Source organism: Balearica regulorum, chromosome Z, assembly GCF_011004875.1.
Source record: "Balearica regulorum gibbericeps isolate bBalReg1 chromosome Z, bBalReg1.pri, whole genome shotgun sequence".
Taxonomy (NCBI): domain Eukaryota; kingdom Metazoa; phylum Chordata; class Aves; order Gruiformes; family Gruidae; genus Balearica; species Balearica regulorum.
Genome location: NC_046220.1, coordinates 49,883,622 through 49,908,029, shown reverse-complemented (window position 1 = coordinate 49,908,029; position 24,408 = coordinate 49,883,622). Strand labels below are relative to the sequence as shown.

The following is a 24,408-nucleotide window of genomic DNA, read 5'->3' as shown; positions in this document are numbered from 1 at the left end:
CCAGTTGTTATCCAGAGGCTACTTCCAATCCAAATCATCCTATTTATGTGCTGGAAGTTTGTCCTTTCCGTTTCACAAATCTAGAGTTAGAAATTTAGAGCAATGGGGTAGCAAAGTACCTCTCCTTTACTGAATGTTTTAGTCTTAGCCTACATTTTCCTTCTGGAGCTGGATTAACATAAAGCAGAAAAACAATCTTCCTAGCTGACTGAAGCAGCAAGACAAAAAATGTGGAATTCCCTCTTCATTTAAACACACTGTGCTTAGCAGAAACAGAATGCAAATAGTTCATGTAAATTACCTCATTTTAGTTTATTCAAGCACTGAGGCACTTTATCTTTCACCAATAATGGGGAAAAATAGGACATCCCTGGATTAAATAATGATTTTCAATTTTAATAGAGAAGGTGTATTCATCTAATACAACTTTCTATATCATATAGGATTTAAGTGGTTTTAGTAGAACTGTTTTATAAAAGGAGGGATCTTGCTTTAATCTCCAAAGGTAAAAATTTCTCCTTAGCTTATGTCAGGAGTGGTTTTTTCTTTTTTTCTTTTTGTTAAAGCACCCTGTACAACATCAACATTTCTAATCCTCTAACTCATTTTACAGTGCAGATGACAATTAACTACACCTCTGAAAAAGAAAAGTTATTAAAACGGTCACATAACAGGCAACGGTACACAAGAGCTTTTGCTTTTTACAAGCACTTGCATCCAAGCAAAAAAAAACACAGAAGTAAGATCTGGCTTTCCAAAACCCATAAAACAAGCTGCAGAACATATAAATAGAAATATCTCCTACATATTTTGGATAACAAATGCAGTAAAATATAGATTAAACTAAGAGCTGTGCTGGCAAATATTCCTCCTTCAATGGCACTAATAAATATGTTAGAGTAAGAGCTTGGAAAGCTATGTCTAAGAGAGAGGCATAGTAACACTATTACTGGCCTTTTTTCCTCAGTTAATAACTTGCTCCAAGGAAATTTGCTTGACTAGAGTTGTAGTAGCTGTGAAATCAAGTTTTGTGTTGATGTTCCTCTAGGATACAACTGACAGATGGGAAATTTTGCGTGTGTATGCGAAAGGTTCACTGTTGTACACAACAGAGTCACAGAAAATTCCTGACTATTCTGAATGACTTTAATCTGCTCCCTTTAGCGAGTACAAATCTGTGCATTATATAAACCTGAAAGGCTTAGGTGATTTGTGAGTGGCAAATAGGTCTGGCCCTGGTTATCCTCAGTGGTCTGAGTATCACTCCCTTTTATTTGTGTTTTTTCCCCTGATCCTAGCCCAGAACATTTTGTTGAAATGCAGAGCTCATTCTCAAATTATAGTGCCAAATTTGCTCTTGCTTTATACCCCTGTAGAGCTAAAACAGCTCCACCGCCTTCAGCTCAAACACTCCACTTTACACCGCATGAAAGCGGAGCTTGGCTTGCGAAGCGCCATGGCCCTGCGCTCCCCAGAGCAGAGCAGCTCGTTATGCTGTGTGTGCATCCTGGAAGGGAAGAAAAGCAGTTCTACTGTTTTCCATCAGAAATGACAGAAAAAGTATGAAGCTCATTTTTTTAAATCCACATAGCTGATGAACTGATAAACAAAGTTGAAAAGTATAGTTGGAACATTTTATTATGGTTTCTCTGTTTTTTCTGTGGTATCACTCATCAAATCAGGGGGTTTTTTCCCAATTTTGTAATCTATCAAAAACAAGCTTAATGTGGCTTCTGAAGTTATAAAATTTAAGAGTAAACACAGAGATTTTATACATTTAACCTTTGCAGTGTCAATGGAGGCCTGTTACACTTGCAAGACTCCCTCCAAAAATTCTTTCCAAAGTGCCTACTTTTACAGCACAGTTCCATAGTCTGACAAGTGACTTAATTTGCCTTTCTGGCTGTAGAACACCATAGCCCTTCTAGCTGCAGCAGTAAACTATCTGGCTGTATAACCTGGTAAGAGTTATAGCCCAGGTGATGAAGGAGTTTTTTTCTCCTGCTCTCCTTTCTCTCTCTTTCTTCTTTGTGCTCAGCCTCCATGTGGATGAAGGCACAGGTGCATCACAGGCATTTTCCACAAGAGAGAGGAGGCTGGCACATGTAGCAGCATTACTACATGCTTCCTATTTTCACATGCTTGTGTTTGTTCCTTAGAGAAACTTCCCGTGGAAGCAAAGTTGCCATGGTATAAGCAGGCTCAAGAGCTGGAGGAAGGAGCAGTGGTGTCTGAAGAACCATCGTAAGTCTTAAAATTTTGCTTACAACATGTTCTTATGACTTGGGAGTCTAGAAGTTGCGCTGAACTAAGAGTGTCTTGAAATTGCATTTGGCTTTCATTAGAGTGTAAAGGCTAAACCCAACCCCATGGAAGTCAATGGGCTTAAGGCTATGTCACACTTAGGAATGAAGAGACAAAATTCAAGAGGGCAAATGCAGATTTAATTTGAACAAATATATACTTGTTTTATTTAAGGTCATTTGCAATAATATTTCAGTGAGAGTCTGTGTACCTACATAGTTACATGTTCTCCACTACCACTGTACCTCTGCGGCTCAGCTCCTTTATTTATTCTCACAATACGCCTTTGAAGTAAGAGGTAAAATACAGTGAGGAGCCCCCCTCATCTCCCACCAAGGAAGAGTGTAGTAGCAGTAAAAAAATGAATTAACTTTAGCAGAAAATAAACTAGAAACCTCAGCCCTGTGGTTTGTATTACCTTATCACCATTCACCTCATAATTTCAGGGATTTTCCCCTCCCTGCTTCTCTAGCTGCTTCATGGTTTTTGCCCAGCCACCCTTGCAATATGGATTTCAGCACCTTGTACACCATTAGTAGCTCTTCCTTCTGCTGCAGACCCTCTTGGATGGCAGGTTGTCCTATGTACATGCATTGACAGTCCCCTCACATTAGGGCTGCCCAAGATGATAGAAACTGTACATTTTCCTCCTAAATACATGAAATTAACTCATTATGTCCCTTAACCGTAACTTTTTGTTGTTTTTTTTTTTTCCTATTCGTTTGTCTTCTGTTTTGTGAAAAAATTACCATTGAGTTAGAAAGAGGTGGAGGGTGTAAAATAGTTACAGGCAATGCTGAAGAAAAAGATATTATAATAACAAGTTGGAAAAGAACACTTCCACTTAGGGTTGATACCTGCCTTTTTAATCTATCAATAAGAAAATCTGACTATATGAATCTGACCTGGTGTAGCCTGGTTCTTCACTCAGTGCTATTGAAAATACAGTTTAGCAGTTTCTGCATGTGCTCCATTTCATTAACAGCAGGACTGCAGAAGATGTTAGAAAAATGAAGTGGTTTAAAAAAGCCCTCAGAATTTCGTTCAAAATTGAGTTTTATTATCATTTATGGATAATTAATCTTCCTTAGCCCAATAAAATTGCAGTGAAAAGGAAGCTGCAGTAAAACTGATGTACCACATAAACCTTTAGCAATGAGGCTCAGAAATTAAAAATACTGTTATGATTATGGTTTTGATTTTTTATTCTGGAACTGTGATAAATGCATGCTATAATTGTAACATCTGTACACAGATTTAATCAGTATCCAGTTCCTTGTGGCTGAGCACATGGCATTTTTTATTGCAACTGCAGCTGTGTATTAGACTAAAACACATTGTTTGTAATGCAATATAATTGCAGTTTTGGCATGGTTAATCTGAATTGAAGTAATTTGAAACTGGACTGTTGAAATACAGCTACAGACATATGTAATAAAGCCTTCAAAATAAAAATTGTTTTAATCCAGCTGCCATATGTACACATAAATACATACATATAAACACATAGAATCATAGAATCATACAATGGGTTGGGTTGGAAGAGACCTCAAAGACCATCTAGTTCCAACCCCCTTCTGTGGGCAGGGACACCCTCCACTAGACCACGGTGCCAAAAGCCTCATCCAACCTGGTCTTAAACACTTCCAGGGATGGGGCAGCCACAACCTCTCTGGGCAACCTGTTCCAGTACCTCACCACCTTCACAGTAAAGAATTTCTTTCTAACATCCAATCTAAATCAACCTTCCTTGAGGTTAAACCCGTTACCCCTTGTCCTGTCACTACACTCCCTGATAAACAGTCCCTCACCATCTTTCCTGTAGGCCCCTTCAGGTACTGGAAGGCTGCAGTTACATCTCCCTGGAGCCGCCTTTTCTCCAGGCTGAACAACCCCAACTCTCTCAGCCTGTCTTCACAGGAGAGGTGCTCCAGCCCTCTGATCAGCTTTATGGCCCTCCTCTGGACTCGCTCCAACAGCTCCATGTCTCTCCTGTACTGGGGCCCCCAGAGCTGGACGCAGTACTCCAGGTGGGGTCTCACAAGGGCGCAGTAGAGGGGCAGGATCACCTCCCTCGACCTGCTGGTCACACTGCTTTTGATGCAGCCCAGGACACGGTTGGCTTTCTGGGCTGCAAGTGCACACTGCTGGCTCATGTTGAGCTTCTCATCCATCAATACCCCCAAGCCCTTCTCCTCAGGGCTGCTTTCAATCCATTCCTCGCCCAGCCTGTAGGTGTGCTTGGGATTGCGCTGACCCACGTCCAGGACCTTGCACTTGGCCTTGTTGAACTTCATGCAGTTTGCACAGGCCACCTCCCAAGCCTGTCAAGGTCCCTCTGGATGGCTTCCCTTCCCTGCAGCATGTTGACTGCACCACACAGCTTGGTGTTGTCGGCAAACTTGCTGAGGGCGCACTCGATCCCACTGTCCATGTTGCCGACAAAGATGTTGAACAGTGCCGGTCCCAGTACCGACCCCTGAGAGATGCCACTCGTCACTGTTCTCCACTTGGACATTGAGCCATTGATCACAACTCTTTGAGTGTGACCATACAGCCAATTCCTTATCCACCAAGTGGTCCATCCATCAGGTCCATGTCTCTCCAACTTAGAGACAAGGATGGCATGCGGGACAGTGTCACATGCCTTGCACAAGTCCAGGTAGATGACGTCAGCTGCCCTTCCCTTATCCACTGACACTGTAACGCCATCATAGAAGGCCACCAAGTTTGTCAGGCACAATTTGCCCTTAGTGAAGCTGTGTTGGCTGTCACCAATCACCTCCTTATCTTCCATGTGCCTGAGCATAGTCTCCAGGAGGGTCTGCTCCATAATCTTGCCAGGCACAGAGGTGAGACTGACCGGCCTGTAGTTCCCTGGGTCTTCCTTTTTTCCCTTCTTAAAAATGGGGGTTATGTTCCCCCTTTTTTCCTGTTGGTGGGAACTTCGCCAGACTGCCAGGACTTCTCAAATATGATGGCGAGTGGCCTGGCCACTTCATCCGCCAGTTCCCTCAAGACCCACGGATGCAACTCATCAGGTCCCATGGACTTGTGCACCTTCAGGTTCCTTCGATATTCTCGAACCTGATCTTCTCCTGCAGTGGGCGGTTCTGCATTTTCCCAGTCCCTGCCTTCTGTGACCTGGGCAGTGTGGCTCAAGCATTTGCCAGTGAAGACTGAGGCAAAGAAGTCATTGAGTACCTCAGCCTTCTCCATATCCTGGGTAACCAGGTCACCCGTTTCATTCCAGAGGGGACCCACATTTTCCCTCATCCTCCTTTTATCACTAACATACCTATAGAAGCTATTCTTGTTGTCCTTGACATCCCTGGCCAGACTAATTGCTGTCAGGGCTTTGGCTTTCCTAACCTGCTCCCTGGCTGCTCGGACAGTTTGTCTGTATTCTTCCCAGGCTACCTGCCCTTGCCTCCACCCTCTGTAGGCTTCCTTTTTTTGTTTGACTTTGCCCAGGAGCTCCTTGTTCATCCACGGGAGCCTCTTGGTGTTTTTTGCTTGGCTTCCTCTTCGTTGGGATGCATCGCTCCTGAGCTTGGAGGAGGTGATGCTTGAATATTAGCCAGCTGCCTTGGGCCCCTCTTCCTTCCAGGGCTTTGTCCCATGGTACTCCACTAAGCAGGTTCCTGAAGAGGCCAAAGTCTGCTCTCCTGAACTCCAGGGTAGTGAGCTTGCTGTGTGCCCTCCTGGCTGCCCCGAGGATCCTGAATTCCACCATTTCGTGGTCACTGCAGCCAAGGCTGCCCTTGAGCTTGACGTCCCCTACCAGGCCCTCTTTATTGGTGAGAATAAGGTCCAGCATGGCACCTCTCCTCGTGGGCTCCTCTATCACTTGGAGGAGAAAGTTGTCATCGACACATTCCAGGAACTTCCTGGATTGCTTGTGCTCTGCTGCGTTGTCCCTCCAGCAGATGTCGGGGTGGTTGAAGTCCCTCATAAGAACCAGGGCTTGTGAATGTGAGGCTGCTCCTATCTGCCTATAGAGGGCTTCATCTGCTCAGTCCCCCTGGTCAGGTGGCCTGTAGCAGACCCCCGCTATGGTGTCCCCTGCCCCAGCCCTCCCTTTAATCCTGACCCATAGGCTCTTGGTGGGCTCCTCATCCATCCCCAGGTGGAGCTCCATGCACTCCAGCTGGTCATTGACATAGAGGGTGATGCCCCCTCCTCATCTGCCCTGCCTGTCCTTCCTAAAGAGCCTGTTCCCTTCCATCCCATACATGTATATACACACACATTTATACACACGTATACAAATGCACATATTCATATGCTTATATATATTAGTAGCAGCTATTGCATGTAATATAACTGTTTCCAGAGTTTCATAAACATTTAGGTTGATTCATTCAGCGTCAAAGTCTAGAAAATTCAGTATTTGTGAGCGTACTCATTTTTCATTGTAAAGTGCAGTTTATTTTCTCAGGACTTTTCTTGTGACTATACTAAACCACTTAGCCAAATGTGCATTTATCAAACTGTAAATAACCCCTGGAAGCATACATTAAAAAAAAAGATGTATTATCAGGAAGTTTATTAAAACAAATCATACTGATATGTGGTCATATCTGGAAGAATTTGTTACACTAAGAATTTTTTTAGATAAATTTTGTGGACAATGTTGAGACTACTGTAGAAAAAGATTATAGTAATATATATATGAGTATATGTGGCTTTAAACATTAACAAGTAGGGGTTTGTAGAGAATATGCATAACCTGCAGTAAAAGAGGAAGAGGCTTTTATTTTTCATGATGTGTTTTTTAATAAAATATTCTGGAAAACCTTATGGGTGTATTACTTGTGATATTAAAACAGACCGTGAGAGATATAAAGGGAAAGGCATTTAAGAACTTTAAAATGCCTTAAGTGCAGCTATGACACTTTCTTACTTTATAGTTTCACTGCTCTGCTGCAATAAAGGCCCTGTTCTGCAAAGACACCCTAATCTTTTTACCCCATCTCATGCAACACTTCAGTGACACCAGTGTGATACTAACGTATCAGTACAGTGGGGGACAGTCTCGACTAGGTTCATTCTGCCATTGGGTGACATTTTGTACAGGGTTTTTTTTTTTTTTTCTTGCAAATTACAGCCCTGGAAGTATGTATAATCTTTATTTTAGACTGATGAGAAATCAACATGATATTAAATTAAATTAAAGTGTAGATTTTTATATGTGTTGACTAACAGCTAAAATAAAGGGCATAAAGTCAGGGTGTTCATGCAAACTTTCCCAAAGCTTGGACATATTCATGCCTCATGTTTAGTTTGGAATGATTCGTAGTGATAAGGCATGAGACAGAAAGACCAAATAAAAACTTAGAAAACTTGTGCTGAAAGGGCCATCCATGCAATCCCCGTCTGTAAACTATAACAGCCATCTGCATATTGTTCCAGAATATCTAATCTGTTGACAGCGACCTTGAGCAGTGAACTTCAAAACTGGTTTGGGTGCCTCACTATAAATAGTGTTTTTCATTAGTGTCTAACTTTAAACAGTTATTCATTTTAGATCCCAGTTATTATATTGAAAAACTGTATGTAATGACATAAAAAAGGAGACAAAACATTCCGAACTCACCAAGATACAAGCAATAATCAACTTTGATGTCAATTTTGTGGTATCACTTGTCCTCATTCAGCTGTGTAGGGATTACAAATACAACTAGTTGAAAAGCAAGGTTTATTACATTTCTGCAGCTACGCAGAGACACAGTGTAATACTCCATTGCCTACCATGCTGACAGATATCAGGCTATCACCCACACATTTTGGCTGATGAATGATCAGTCCAGAGTGTGGGTGCATGCAAAGTCAAGGGTAGGAATGGTCAAGATTTAAAAGCTGGATCAAGCACTAGTTGGTATAAGACAGCGTGTGATGTGGCCAGCTGTTTTGCTGACTGTGAATTTGAATAACTAGAATATGACCATTAATTTCTTACTGTCTTACACCTAAGCGTGTTGTAGTGTGTTACTTTGCTGTAAATACTTTTAGAAAACATACCAGGGGTTGTAAAAAACAATTTTAAATGCTTGCTTCTCCTCCCCTGTGGAAGCCATTTCTTTTCTCTGATTCAGTAGAGCAGAGCTGGCTGAGCAGGGTTTGAGGGTGGGACTTGAGCTGGGAAGCCAGCATGGGCTTTCTTTGAGACCCCACTCCTCCGCTGGGCAAGGAGGGAATGATGGGCAGAGGAGAGGCAGGGTGAAGGGCAAGGGCACCACTTGTAGAGCCAGAGGAACAGCAGAAGGCCTCCAGTGGCATGGTAAGCCAGGTACTGAAAAGGCAGGGTTGTGTGTTCATGAGCACGTTTGCTTGAAGTTGGAGTAATGAAAGTTTCTTCAGACAAGCTATGCTTATGTGATTTTCCGATTCACTCTGTATTGGTGCAATAACTACCAATTTCATAATTGCACTGGGGCAGATGTCCGTAAGGAATCATTCTTTTCCTACACTTCATCTGAGGCTCTTCTTGAGCTTTCCTCTGCCACCAAATCACTGCCCCCTTTCTCCTCTACAGACAGGGTCATTCTTTGTAGCCAACAGACCATTCTACCCGTAGCACTGTCACTTTTTCTTCCTTTCTTCAGGCAGAGACAGGAAACCCCATCTATAAGCAACTCTATTGTCCTTCTCAAAGTTTATTTTTGATTAGAAGTTTAAAAGCTAAAGCTGAAAATTTCCAGCAGGTTTCTTCTATGCATTGAGTTCTCATATTTGTGAATTGAGTTGCTGTCTTGTGACTTTTGTGACTTTCTGGTGAATAAGATTTTTGCTATGAAATGGCATACTATAAGTTATAAAGTTACACTTTTTTTTTTTTTTTGCATTGTCCTTCCACCCGTAATTTGCAATCATTCTTTAACATGCGCTGCTAGAGCAGCAGATGCCTCATTTTTACTCCATCTGCATGTAGTGCCTTCCACTATTTATTTCTTCAGGAATTTCTAAAGGAAGCAAGTCTTACAGTTTAATTTTGTCTGTATATGTCTATCTGTCAGTTGCCTTCCTCTTCTCTCAGTAATGTCTGAATTTATTCCTATTAACTGAATTTGACAGAGGTATAAAGTTATCACAGAGAATTTTACCCATATGTCAAATTTGGTTGATACTCACCAGGAAATTCAGTGGTAGTATTTTCCACATGTTTCACTGAACTAAATGACTAGGTAGAAAACCGACACTTTACAATTCCCCAGTTGAAGGAAAGGTTTCTAAAGGAGTTCGGTCCTTAAGAGATACCAGAGAATCCACTTGGGCAGTCAGCCTTCAAATATAAATCCATGTTAAATGGATCTTCATCAGTTCTGCTTCTCAAAGAATTAATCGTAACCAGATCAGCCACTTGAAGACTACTAGGGGTAGTTATGTTTGTGCTGTCTGACCTGCTGCACCCCTAGATGGGGTCAATTAATTATTAATTGCTGACAGAACTACTATGAAATACTCTAGGTTGGTAAGAAAGTGTTGTAATCTATGTTAGGACAAAGGTTTAAGGTGAGAAGTCCTTGCTGTCCTGTGTTGTTGTACATATTGTTCTCCTATTGCTGTCCATCTCTGAAGTGACCATTCCCCACACCTTAGAAACAGGTTATCTGAGGGGGAAGCCACAGTATCTTTCTATCATCTGACCTCTTTCACTGGAGCTCATTACACCAGCACAGCATGACAGCCAGCGTCAGAAAGAGCAGCAGTCATGATTAAAAAAGCATGTTTTTTTCTATGTATAATGAGATTGGTTTTATGGGTGGTAGAGGAGTTGTTTAAAAGATTTCTGTCTCTAACTCTTGAAAAATGCTTTTGTATGTTAACACCATACCCAGCTTTTAACATACTGCCATAAATAAACCTGGTGCTAGCCATAAAAAGAAGTGGGCCGGGAGGTGGGGGAAGAGGGCAAACAATAATATCTGGATGCCAGATGGCACCATCAGTGATGGGGCCGGTTCAGTAAAAAACAAAAGGAAATTCCTGACATGCATCAGAGCGGGGGGACAAAGCCCTCAGGGAACTGGATATGGACAGAGAGGCCAGTGTGGCAGAGCCACCCAGTATCTCTTTCTCACTTTTCAATAGGTATTTGTGTTTCCAAAGACACACAAGCTATTTTATTTTGGTTTTCCCCATTAAATATTTTCCATCATGATGTTTGTACCTGATAGCTTCATAAGTAATTTTAAAACTTCCTACAAATGTTTTACTTTAAAAATAAAGCATGTTATGATTATTGGATTGCCAAAAAAAGTAGTGAGGATATACACAGATGCTATGAACTGCTAGGCTGTTGCTTATCATAGAATCATAGAACAGAATATCCTGAGTTGGAAGGGACCCATAAGGATCATTGAGTCCAACTCGTGGCTTCACACAGGACCATATGAGAGCATATGACCGAGAGCGTTGTCCAGACGCTTCTTGAACTCAGTCAAGCTTGGTGCTGTGACCATTTCCCTGGGGAGCCTGTTCCAGTGCCCGACCACCCTCTCGGTGAAGAACCTTTTCCTAATATCCAACCTAAACCTCCCCCATCGCAGCTTCATTCCGTTCCCTCGGGTTCTATCACTGGTCACCAGAGGGAGGAGATCAGTGCCTGCCCCTTTGCTCTCCCTCGTGAGGAAGCTGTAGGCCATGATGAGGTCTCCTCTCAGTCTCCTCTTCCCTAGGCTGAACAAACCAAGGGACTTCAGCCTCTCCTCATACGTCCTCCCCTCTAGACCCTTCACCATCTTTGTTGCCCTCCTTTGGATACTCTCCAATAGTTTTATGGCCTTGTTGTACTGTGGCGCCCAAAACTGCATGCAGTGCTCAAGGTGAGGCCACACCAGTGCAGTGTAGAGTGGAACAATCCCTTCCTTAGACCGGCTAGCAATGCCGAGCTTGATGCACCCCAGGATACGGGTGGCCTTCCTGGCAGCCTGGACACACTGTTGACTCCTGTTCAACTTGCTGTCGACCAAGACCCCCAAGTCCTTTCAGCATGGCTTGTCTCCAGCGGCTCGTCGCCCAGTCTGTATGTATAGCCAGGGTTGCCCCTTCCCAGATGCAGAATCCAGCACTTGCCCTTGTTAAATCTCATGCGGTTGGTGATTGCCCAGTTCTCCAATCTGTCCAGATCTCTCTGCAAGCTCTCTCCACTCTCAACGGAATCAACAGCTCCTCCCAATTTGGTGTCATCCATAAAGTTGCTCACAACCCCTTCTAGTCCTACACCCACATCGTTGTCCACTTCAGTGTCATGCAGTGAAGACGAAGAAGGAAGTTTAGGGAAAGTTCTTCATATTAAGATCTAATGGCAAAAAGTTAAACTATATATGTATGGTCAGTCATAGGGAAGATCAGCAGTAAAGCAGCCTAACTTTAGGTAATGATTTCTGTCTATTCATTCAAGGAGCCCCTTTAGACAGTCATCACTACTTAGGATTTATGTGTAATATCTGTACAGGGTAGAAGCAGTTCTCTTTCCCTGGAGACAAAGGCAGCGGTGTATTTATGGAGAGCACCAACAGTATAGAATGATTTGACACGAAGCTGAAGGAAAAGATCATATTCAAACTAAACTGAAGAGAAACTACAGAGGGACAGATTGTACTCACTCAGATTGGAATTGGACACATGCAGCTGGCTCTGGTGCCATTACTCTTACAGATGGAGCCCAGAGATTTTATTGACAAGTGGTCGTGACCTGTTTCACTTCTCTGAACAATGGCACCAGCAGCTACCCAGTGCTCTGTGTGAGCATCCTGTGATGTTATCCACACATTAAAACCCAGACAGGTGGCCTCTCCTGGAGAAAAAGGATGGATTTGCATTTCAGCTGACAACAAGGAGTCTGGAAATCTGAGCTCAGTTCGCAGTTCTGTGACTGAAAATTTCTAAGCCTTTGAACAAGCCACTGAGCATTTTATTTCACCAGTAGTATCTGATTTTAGATGCTTTACTAGATGGATATCTGTGCCTTTGAACACTCAGTCTTACTGGTATGTGCAGTTCTCAAGACTTCAGACTTTGTCTGAACCATCGATTTACCCAAGAATGGATTAAAAAAAAAAAAAAAAAAAAAAGCAAAGACAGTCTGTATACATACTTTTTTTTTCTTCATAAAACACATTGTAGCAAACCAAGCCTTAGACAGAAGATGTTGTGGCTATGTACATCAAGTGTTCTGCAGATCTTCACAAAACTTGGCAGGGCTTTCCATGGGTCTCACCCTGAACCCACTATGTCTTGCTGTGGAAAGTCTCCCATTGCTGAGCATTGATTCTGTGTTCTTCTTCTTCTGACTTCCCCAGTTACATATATGTTGCTGTATGGAGGGGAATATACATCAGTCCTTAGCTGTGGCCCGAGCTTGAAGGAAAAAAATATCATTATCCCAAGACTAAGTACTGCCATTGTCATCGTTGTTCTCAAATTTTGACATCACTTTTGTGATGTCAAAAGTGATCGTTGCCTAGCACATTTTGGTCTGCAAAAGCTGGGGTTTTAAATACATTCCCTTCATATCATTTAAAGAGAGGAAGTTTTTTTAAAAAAACACTAGACATACTGTTGTCTGAAAGGGGCATCCTCTTATATGAAGGTGAATAATAATGTCTACAAATGCAAATAGTCCTTGCAAAAAAAGAACTGGGCAAGTGCTATCTACCCACTGTTCATCTGTGGATGAAATTCTGTGGACAACTGCAATTCACTTGGACTTGCAGGACCATTGGATGTGCAGCCTGAAGGCTGGACTGCTGTGTATTTCACAGTTTGACCAATATATCCTATTAAGTGTTTTACATACAAACATGGCAAGTTAGTTTTGCTGTCATATTAAAATTTCCTTAAAATATGTTTTCAGTGATTGTAGTATACTGCAAAAGCAATGAGCCCAAACCAGCTCATTACCACTCTGAATGACTCCTGCAGAAGTCTATCAATGTCAGTGGCATTACATTTCTTTTTCTCCATTCCTAGAACACACTATGCAGCCCAGTGTAGGCTAATGTGCGTATGACAAATGGTGCAACAATAGTCCCTTCAGCCAAACTCTATCTTGTGCAAATTGTGAAACCTCAACAGCTAACAAAAAACACTGAAACATACAATGCCTCTTTTAAATCCAGAACTCACTATGTTGCAAGGGTGTTTGTATAATGGGAAAAGTTCATCACCATAAAAATGCCCAAAGGTGGAGGAAACAAGAACAGGCATTTGTGTACAAGCACCATCCATTTTTAACCCCCAGTTTTCTTTGGAGAGTTTTCCACCTTTCATTCCAACTCTTGTCCTTGTCCAGCTTGAGAGCACTGCTGCCCACAGAGATGCCCGTTTGGGGGTAGGGGGTGACAGGCAGAGGGACCCTTCAGCCATCTCACAGCTGGGTGCTGTAATGTAGTCAGCACTACAGCAGTTGAGTAGCAGCAGCCACAGTTAAGTCAGTCATAACAATGCAAGGTCCTGATTTTCCCTCCTTCCAACTTTCACTTCACCTAGTTGTGAGTGATCTCTCTAAAACAGTAGCAGAAGACTCCTCTTTAAAATATTCATCAGAGCTCTCAGAACACACTTACTGCTGTATTTTTCCTTTGGGGTAGAAGCATTGTCATGTCTACTGTGCAGAGGAATAAAAGAAGATGATCTTTGATGCAATGGCAACATGCTAATCACTGAGAAGTATGCTAAGAGCTACAAAATACTCAATGTAATCTCTTTGAGGAAAGAGGGATCTTTTTATTTTTCATTTGTACAACTATTAGCACAATTGGGTTCTGGCTGACAGCTATTACTGCCACATTACTAGAACTAGTTATTGCCTTTGTCTTATTTGTTAGGGTTGTTATTATAAGGACTATTATTACAGTGAGATTTAATTAAATAACATGCAATGACAACTGAAACACCTCCATCATTTCCTGTTTTCTAAAACTCCTATTTCTCAGTAAATCTATTCCACTACTTCTATTTTCAAAGAAGGCCCAGATGTAAGCATACAAAGCTGTGCAGCGGAAGGTACACTATAGGCAGAGCAAATAAATAACTTTAAACCTGACTGCTTATTATTCACATACTTTTAGTGTTTTGCGCTCACCATTTGGCAACATTTATCATTAATGACCACACAAAGATGTTTGAAAGCCTTTGTAATTTCCTGGGTTTAAGATGATGGAAAATTCAGAACCATTGTATATTTATATTATACATTCACATTATATAAATGTTCAGTATCTAATGATAAGTCCTATATGGAGATTTTGTTTGCAGGGTTTTCTTGGGTTTTCCCCCCTTTTTTTCTGCTTTCAACTATTTTGATTCTACCAATTCCCTCTCTCGCAGCCAACAGTTATATTAGAATTGAATTACACTTCCATATTTGTCACTTAAAATGTAGAAATTGGGTCTAGAAAGCTGAATAAAATGTAATTTCCTCAAGGTATTCCAGTGTTTTCATTATGAGTTGCTGACTAGGGTAAAATAATACGTAGCATTTATAGATCAAGCCTCTTTTTCTAAAAAGATCCAGTCTGCTTTAATAATGTTCTTACTTCACTTTTGTGTCCTCTCTCTTTTGTTCCTGTGTTTGTATGTGTGATATGCATCATGTGTAAATATTCTGAGTATATGAAGTATCTCTGTTTTTCTAAATCAGTAATTCTAATCCCTGGCAAAATATCATCCCTTTTGGTTTGGAATACAGCAGCTCTTCAACAAAGCAAAGTTACACAACAGTTCACAAGGTTAAAAAATATAAGGGAGACAGCTTCTGATGAAGACCAGTGCCTTTTTTTTGTAACCTGATTAGTACTTCTGCCTCTTAGTTTGTCAGGTCAAGAAGCTATACATTTAAACTAATCAAAATATCTAAGGTCACAGTGGCTGACATAGACTGTTAAATCTGTGACAGGACATTTTCCACATCAAAATAGTATTATAGCAGTTGCACAGTCTTACAGAAAACAAGATGGGTGTCCCACCTGTACTGTTAAAGACTATAATTCTTTCAAAATGAAGGATATCATCTTTGAAACAAGACCAATCTTTTAAGATAAAACGTCTCAGAGTACGGAAATTGAATAATTTTGCATCATTAGTTTCTCAAAGGCTTTGGTCAAGCAAGAAATCTTGCAGTCTTTGTAGCAGCATTATGAATAGTTTCAAATGTTCCAATAATATATACAATCCATTTGTTTCCTTTCTATTACGTCCTGTGTATAGTGCTAGCAGTGGATATCAGGTTTATATCAAGATGTTATAAACACCCCCAAAAAGTGGGTAAAGGGATGCACACTCTCTGCTCTAGGAGACTGTGCTGTTCCAGTCAAGGATCCTGGTACATACATGCTGCGGGGCAGCAGGGGGTGGCCACCAGGTTCCCTTCTTGGTTTTGGATTCTTTATTTAACCCCAGAGTAAAGAGAAAGTCCTTTGGTCAACCAGAGAAAGGCAGTGGATCACAGAATCACAGACTCACAGAGCAGTAGGGGCTGGAAGGGACCTCTGGAGATCATCTAGTCCAGCCCCCCTGCTAGAGCAGGATCACCTAGAGCAGGTTGCACAGGATGGCATCCAGGCGGGTTTTGAATATCTCCAGAGAAGGAGACTCCACAACTTCTCTGGGCAGCCTATTCCAGTGCTCAGTCACCCTCAGAGTAAAGAAGTTTTTTCTCATATTCAGGTGGAACTTCCTGGGTTCCAGTTTGTGCCCATTGCCCTGTCGCTGGGCACCACTGAGAAGAGTCTGGCACCATCCTCTTAACATCCACCCTTTAGATATTTGTAAAGATGAAGAAGAGAAGTGCATAAAAATACTTGCAAAGATGCTGATCACAAAACTATATTTCCTTTTTCTTCCTATCAGACTGTTCATGGGATTCTCAAGGCAAGAAATGAGTTTCCTATAGTCCGGAGTAGCCCTAGGCAATGGAAGAGACAGATGTGTGTATTGCCTTCAGCTCTGGGCCAAGCTGTCCAAGTCTGGTGTGGCCTATTTAAATAAAGACCAAAAGGAGATGAATACTGTCAGTGACAGCCATGTTTTTATCAAAAATACATCCTGTAAACTCTCATTCATTTGATAAATTTAGCTCATGTATATGATTAGGTGCTGAAAGACCTAAATTTCAGTCAGGCAGTTGACACTATCACAAAAAGCTTTTGGTTCATTAGATTAACACTCAAAAATACCAGTAAAAAAAACCTTGCTGAGTTTGAAGAGCTGACAGATCCCAACACTTGCTGTTAATGGAAGAATGTTATCAGTAGTGATTGTTCCTATGAGGGTCTTAAGGGATCAGTACCAGATCCAACTACTTGTTCTTCTGTTCTAGCCCTTGAAGTATATCTACAACCACTGTCTTAGAATTTGCCTGTGGCAGAAAGTTTGGCAGAATGGCCAATATAGAAGAAAAGAGAGCCAGGCAAATCTATCTGAATCACCCTGTAAGCAAGATTCGCTACTGTGGTGCTTTAATACCACCAACATCAGGTATCTAAGCATAAGTAATGCAGGTCATGGAGTATCCTGGAACCATTGTTACCAGAAGGATTCGAGAATCTAGATTCTGGAATCAATGCTAGGAATTCTTTCTGGAAACAATGCTAGGAATCAGCATAGATCAACATGAGCTCAGCAAAACAAAGTGTGTTACATTTAAACAAGGTGGTAATGATGTGGTATGAGTTGAACGTGACCCTTCTGCTGCTTGATGTTACTTTAAGTAAAATGCTAGGCCAATTTCCAGCACTGATTTTTTTTAAGATGTTGAAAAATTGGTGACAACACAGAAAAATTGACAAATTCTTCCACTGTTGAGGAAAAGGAAAAGAAAAAAAAAAGAAAAAAAAAAGAATTCAGTCTGTTCTGCTTATTGCCATTGTGGATGCAAGATGCTTTTATTAAAGTAAGTATGGACTTTCAGAGGCAAAAATTTGGTGTATGTAAGGGTTCCTAATCAGTGAGACAAGAGCAACAGCCCGAGGAATTCAGAATAGAAATGGAACACTGTTTTTTTAATGAGAAGGGAAATTAAATTTGCTAGGGGGGGGGGGGGGGAAAAGCTAAAGAAATGGTGGGTTCTTTGTCTTTTTTTATGGCTTCAGATTAAGGCTTAAAAATGGTTACTGCAATAGAGGAACAATGCTTGCAATTATTTTCCCTGTGATACTGCAACTAGCTGATAAGAGCAGCCTGTTCAATACTTACCAGTCATATAAGTGTCATATCAACTAAGGCAAAGGTGACCTAGGTTGAATACTAGCCGAAAAGTAGCTAATGGGATCATGACGCACACTGGGAGATTGCAGGATGCCTTGCACTGAGACATTTTAGGAACAAGGCAGGTGCTCTAAGTGTGCGTCTTTCTTCCTAGATATAAGGAGACACTCCACATGAGTATTTGAGAGCCCTTCCACTGTTACCATTCAGTTGTTAACAATATGTCATGACTCTTATGTATATTTCATAATACCCCTACAATGAGGTGAACCATTTGTTTCTCATTAAACAGAATTTGGCCTGGACAGGACTATACTGCTTTTTCTTGCCTGTCTGTGGACATAACTTGCCTTGCTTTCTTCCTTTCACAGGTTTATTCCTGAGGCTTGGTCCACCTGTAGTGTCACCTGTGGAGTGGGCAGCCAGGTGCGGCTTGTGAAATGTCAAGTGCTCCTATCTTTCTCTCAGTCTGTGGCTGACTTGCCCATCGATGAATGTGAAGGTCCCAAACCTGTGTCTCAGAGAGCCTGTTACAGTGGTCCCTGCAGCGGGGAAGCAACCGAATATACTCCAGAGGAAACTGAGCTGCTGTATGGCAGCTTGCAGGAGTTTGATGAGCTCTATGACTGGGAATACGAGGGTTTTACAGAATGTTCAGAGTCCTGTGGAGGAGGTAAGCGCAAAATGTTTCTGTGCTGGATTTGCTTTCCCTCTTCAAGTGCATGCTTTGAAGTTAACGCCTGCCGACATGCTGCTTTGCTATAGATATTTAGAAGCATAGAATCATTTAGCTTGGAAAAGACCTTTAAGGTCATTCAGTCCAACCGTGAGATCGAGTCCAACAATATTTGAAAGTGCATGAATGAAAACTGTGGAAGAAAACCATGTGCACAACATATTTTAGCCCAGGACTTTCAGGCTCCATGCTCAGGCTGTTAGGAAGAGTGATCGATGTATCACATATTTCTCTTTCCTTGTATCAACTAATCACTCAAAAGGCACTCATACAAAAAAGCTGAATGTTAAAGTGGTCCAGTCATACAGGCTAAGAATCATGTGTCATTTTTAGTTTTTGTCTCCTGATTTGTACTGTGCAAGTATAAACATGTGGAAGTAAATTGTCCTCACAGAGCAAATGCACTAAATTATTGATATTCTGAGGGCACAACTGGTTCCCTAACTGTTATCACTAAGTGACATTAGCTCTAATCCCAGTGCAAAAGAAAACATACGGTAAAAAAGCACTAATGGTGTGATTGTCTGAAGCTAACAGGCTTGGCACTTGGAGTTTCTCAAAGTTAATCAAGGTCTTGGGTTCCACATGTTATGAACTATTAATGCACAGTTCTCTGATATCCTTTCTTTCCCATAATTTTGTCTAGCTAGTTGTGAGAAATATGTCCAATCCAGTATTTTTTACATTAAACCTAGACTTCTCCAGCTGCTGTCTTTTCACATTACAAATTTCAAGCTATTTAAGAAATGATTACTACAGATAAATACAGAGTAGATACTGTAGAACTGGAAACCACTCAGCGCTTTATGAATGTTTGATAGTGTGATCTGTACAGATTCACCAGTAATCAGTTACAAACTTAAAAAATATAGTTAGTAGAAAATAATGCAAAGGTTTTCTATGCCTACTTTTAGCTTGCTGACAGTAGTCAGTGTTTAGAGCAGTTCACAGCGAGTTGTCAGACCATTGCCACTACTACTTTGTTTCCTACATAAAATATATGACACTGGTGTATGTAAAGTGGTGATGAACACTGACTTTACCAGGAGTATCTGTCATATAATGAGGCTGCTAGCAAGCAGTAACAATTTGTCACACTGTGAATACTGAAACCTGAATAGCTTCTAGAAATATCCTCTTGAAATGAAGTAAAATATAGTGACTATGTGTGTATTTTTCAAACATAACTCACAGAGACTGATATGACAGAAACATTTTCCTTTGTAAATTTAATCTCTTTCAATTGTCAGCAAAAATTGTTAGCCAACAGTTCTTTTTGTCTGACATCAACTCCAAATTTTCCAGATTAGCAGATGCTCACTCAGATATTTTTGTAGCTATAGGTGCAAGACCAGTCAAACTAATTTTATTGGTTTTGGAGTCTCAAGAGAAGAAATTGGATAGAAGCAGAAGTAACCTTTCACCTCCCAGAAGTAGCAACCAGAAGGAATTAGTTAGTCATTTAGTCTGCTGTTAGTGGCTGCATTTCCCAGAGCTGTCATCAAATATCATGTAACAATTATTCTATTCTGGTAGATATAAACACAGAAAATCTCATTTGATGGTATTTTGAAAGTGAACCTAAACTGCCTAGATTCATGTCCCACTCTTATACCCTTTTATATTGTGATTTCCTGTTGAGAACTGATTTCTATTTTTCAGGGAGTTCGATTTTAAAGCAGAGCGCTTTTTGTTCTGGTAATATTGTGCAGTAAATAATGTTTAGAATACAGTTACTTGGCAAGTAAACTTCCTGAACTTCATATACTTTTTAAAATTATCTCCGTACTGTGGAATTTCGGACAGATAATCAAAGGTCTTTATATTCTCTAAGCGTTCAATGATTTAAAGCTTATAATCATTTGCCGCATTGACCTATCAAAAACAGAGGGACAGATGTTATCATTATACTGAGACACACTCAGTGTGAGATTCAAAGAGAAGCTGAAGAAAGTGATTCTGAGCACTTTCTTTGCTGCTGGAGGAAGCCAGATTTTTTTTTTTTTTTTTTTTTTAGGTGCTGGCACAAGCTATTAGAGCCAGAAACTTCTGTCAATGCATAGTCTAGCAACTACAGACTGGTTAAATTCAGGCAGGAGCCTTTTTCTTCAATTCCCATGCTGTGAGGCAAGATTACTGGTTCTACCAGTGAAAGATAAAAAGGTAAAAAGTTGTAAGAATCTCTGAAAGGAAGTTACAATGAGCAGAGCAGAATGCTGGTAGGATAGCTAAAATTATTGGAAATACAGTCAGAGGTGACTTAGGTGACAGGAATAAGCATGGGGCATGAACTGATAGGAAGGTTTGGGGCAGGTTGAATACAAAAAAGTGAAGAGCAGTAGTGTCAGAGCTTGGCTATGTGAATTTGATAAAACATACCCATCAACCTGAGGAATGGAGAAAAGAATTCAAGACTTCACAGTCAATCACTTTTGGACAGTCAGCACTGAAACAGGCAAGGTCAAGAGCTCACTAGTGACACACTTCGGAGAGAAAAATTGAAGCTATGGAAGACACTCCATTTACAAACTTTAGATCTTAAAAGAAAAACATCCAGCACATACAGATGCTGAGTGAGCTGTATCCCTAGGAAACAGAAAGATTTCACCAGCATGTGGCAGGACTCAGTGGTTTCTTTCCACAGAGTTAAGAGTACTTTCCCAGTTTTCCTGCCTCTGGATTAACAGTTCTTGTCTCCTGGCTTCATCAGATTGGTCATGCTGTCAGGCCTGCACAAGTGATCAATGCAACGTGGAGACCAGTAACTTGAACACAGTGCCATTTCCCATCAGGTAGGGAATCACCGCTGTTCTGCAGCCAGAAGCAGTCTGTCCTGGGAAATCCATATGCCTCTGTTGGCTGTACACAATATGATAACATGCTCAAGAGAAAAATGATTGAGCTGGAAAGGTACTGAACATAACGGAGAGGAGAACATATCGTTTATGTATAGAAATTTCATTGGTTTCCTTTTCTAAAAATGAATTACTAACATTTGTTTTATTCTTTCAATGGGCTATCCTTTTTGCAATTTTTTCAAGTCTTTTGGGAGTTTACTTGAATAGCAAAATGGCTTGAATATATGGGGCCACATTGTAAAGAAAGAAACCCGCAAAAATGTTGGCTGACTTCAGGGACTTTGGTAATTTCGATGTTGATGTCCACATCCAAAAATGGCCAATTCCTTTCTTCTTTTCAGCACCTTGACTACAGTGGAGACACTGTCTATCCTTCAGTCATATGCATGCCCTAAATGGGCTGCACACATAGGGGCCAATAAATTGCTCAACTTTGCTGTGGGCCTTTTCTCAGCCTGTACTGAGAATGTGAGTAATTTCAGGAGTACAGGAACTACATGAGTGGCAGCACTTTGGTCCTATTGAATAACATGATATCATTGTTTGCCTAACGACATGTGCTCTGGCATTAAAAACAGCAAAAGGTATTGTCAGTTCTGTTACACTGCTCTTGGAGCTGCTCAAGCTCTTCCAACTCTATTATTTTTTTAATTAACATTGGAGTCTTCAAAAGATTGTGAGATATTTTGGAAAACTAATTGTTGGTTTGGGGAAGATGATGCAATTGTTATGAGTTCAGTTAATCCTTTCCTAACTCAGAAAGTAGGAATGAATGTAAAAAGCATACCTCTTGAATGACTGTGGATTAGATTTTTAGGAAGTTCAGGCCAATTATTATCCTCAGACCCCCTGGGGAAGAAGTCGATCCTCTCTCACTAAGTACTCCTATGGCATGTAGTGTTGCAATCCCTGATTTTCTAGCTTTCTAACCTTTGATCAAAACAGCCTGTGATATTCCTATCTTACTCACAGGAAAATTGAGAGTAACTGGTACGCCAAAGAGTACATAAGGAATTTGGTATCACCAAGGATTTCCTGAGTTAAAACATAATCACTAAATCTTCCAGCTTCTCTCTTAGTCCTGCTCTGTCCCAGCTCTCAGATAGCAAACCTGCAGGTTTGCTTCTTCAGTTTAGGTGCAGGTCTGTGGATGCAGAAGAATTGTCTGACTTCGTTTTACTTTACTTTTGCACATGTACTGATCATACCATTGCTTAAAATGTAGCATGCTGAAGTCAAGGGCATCTTCACACCTTAGCCTGTTTGACTGACAAATAAGCAGCCTCACTGCACTCATCATGAAAGGATGAGTCAGTAGAGAGCACTGGACAATTTTCTGTCCGGGGAAGGTAAGTACTGAATGAAACTAGGCACTTTTCACTGCAATCGAGACTGATTGCAGTGAGACTGAAAGCAAGAACAAGTAAAAATCCAGCATCCCATGTGGTGTTTTGATCAGGCCATCTCCCAGCTGTCAGGGGAACAGGATTCAAAAGGTGCAGTAAGCAATGTATGACTGGAGAATTGCAAGAGTTACAGATGAAAGCTTTTCCCAATAGAAGGGAGAAAAGAAACTGTGATTTTTCCCTACACAGTCAGGTATGTTGTGCCAAAAAACATCCCTCTTTTCTAGACATTCATACCATACTTCTCAAAGACCTGCAGAGCGCTTGGATGTAGAAGTAAACACCCCACCAACGTGTGGGAAGCAGCCTCCTCACTCTCTGCAGCCGGGGCTGCAGCTCCTGAGCTGGCAGCCATGGCTGTGAGGCTATGCTTCCCCCAGCAGCAGCCCCAACGCAGCCCCGCTGGCCCTGGCAGGCCCATCTGTACCCTGGGCTGCCCTTCCAGTTACAGAGAGCTGGCTGTGACCATGTGTTGTTGTGTGCAGGTGTCCAGGAGGCTGTGGTGACCTGCCTGAACAAACAAACCAGGGAGACTGCGGACGAGACACTGTGCGTAACCAGCCGCCGTCCTCCACAGCTGCTGAAAGCCTGTAGCCTGGACCCCTGCCCCCCAAGGTAGGCTTCTTTTATCTTATCACCAGGCATACAGTTTTTTTCCAGATTTAAGAGAGATGTGATCACTGATGACATTGAGAAGCTGATCTTTGAGCTCTACATGAATCTGAGACGTTCGGGGATCTGGGCATTACTGAGATGACTCCTGAACAACAAGAGTAAAACACACAGATAAAAGCCTGAGATGGCTTCCCAAGTTGCAGTACCACAGATTCAGCTGTCTGAACTCAGCAGATCTGTGGCACCCTCACAGGACTTCTTTTAACTGATGTGAAATGATCAGAGGTGATATGAGTAAGTAAAACTCTGCTGCTGTGTAAGGCAGCAGATAGACACAGCCAGGTCAGTGTTGATACCACAGTTGAGGATACCCAGGAGAGGGCTCTTCAGTCCTGTCCAGACATCATTTAATGGATTTTGAGGAATCCATGACTAAAGCAAAGCAAATACACAAGTGCGAGTGATTGTATTTTTGTATGTTGCCCAGAGCCATTTTAACAACACTAGCAGCATGAAAAAAAAAGAATTTTAAATAACTTGTGACCCCAGACTCAATGGCCTTTTGGTCTGGAGGCATACACTGCCTCACACATGCTCTTTCTCAGACTGCAGGGGCTTACGACGTCTTCATGCCACAGTCGTATTGACCAAGAAGTACAAAGTGGTGGTAAAAACAAAAGGCAAACTTCAGACCGCTTGCCCGTTCAGGTCCTGCAGGCAGACAGTTTATGGATTGGCTTAACTTTACCCAGAGGTGTGTCAAGTTTAAGGAGACTTCTCCAACCTCCTCTCTCACAAAAGGTTTTGCAGAACCTGTTCCTCCCTGGCCTCAGGCAGCTTCCACAATCCTAACCCTAAAAATAGCAGATCTTTGTCTGCAGAGATTCACATCTGTACCCTCTACGACAGAAAATAGCCATCATGAGGTTCCCATGGTTTATTTAAATAGACCTAGGCCTGTCAAATTTTCTTGACACAGTCTGTACTGTGTACGTATTGTTTTTATTCCTAGCTGTACACAGGTGCAGTTACTCTCTTCTGATAGTGCAGCAGATTTGAAAGACATTAAGTTTTAACTTTGGACTATTTAAAACACTCAGTGCTGTCCAGGTGGTTAATATTCCTTAGAGTGTTTATTGGTAGGTGTACATATGCTTTATATGACAGCAGGCTATACAGAGCTATATCATTGTGAATATTAGTAGATTTTGGGTACACAGAGGAGGTTCACATAAAAAAATCAAATATGGCATTGAAATATGGTCAGCATCCAATA

The 24,408-nt window shown here is 41.4% G+C and overlaps 1 protein-coding gene across 3 annotated transcripts in view; it reads left to right on the top strand.

The window, feature by feature from the left end:
• The window catches only part of ADAMTSL1 (ADAMTS like 1), a 206,526-nt gene that overhangs the window by 105,780 nt on the left and 76,338 nt on the right, over positions 1 to 24,408 (top strand). For all 3 annotated transcript variants that reach the window (XM_075741113.1, XM_075741112.1, XM_075741114.1), the window contains exons 13-15: positions 2,160 to 2,244; positions 17,889 to 18,190; positions 23,003 to 23,132. In XM_075741113.1, coding sequence (XP_075597228.1) covers positions 2,160 to 2,244; positions 17,889 to 18,190; positions 23,003 to 23,132 — 517 coding nt within the window. The remainder of the gene's footprint in view (positions 1 to 2,159; positions 2,245 to 17,888; positions 18,191 to 23,002; positions 23,133 to 24,408) is intronic.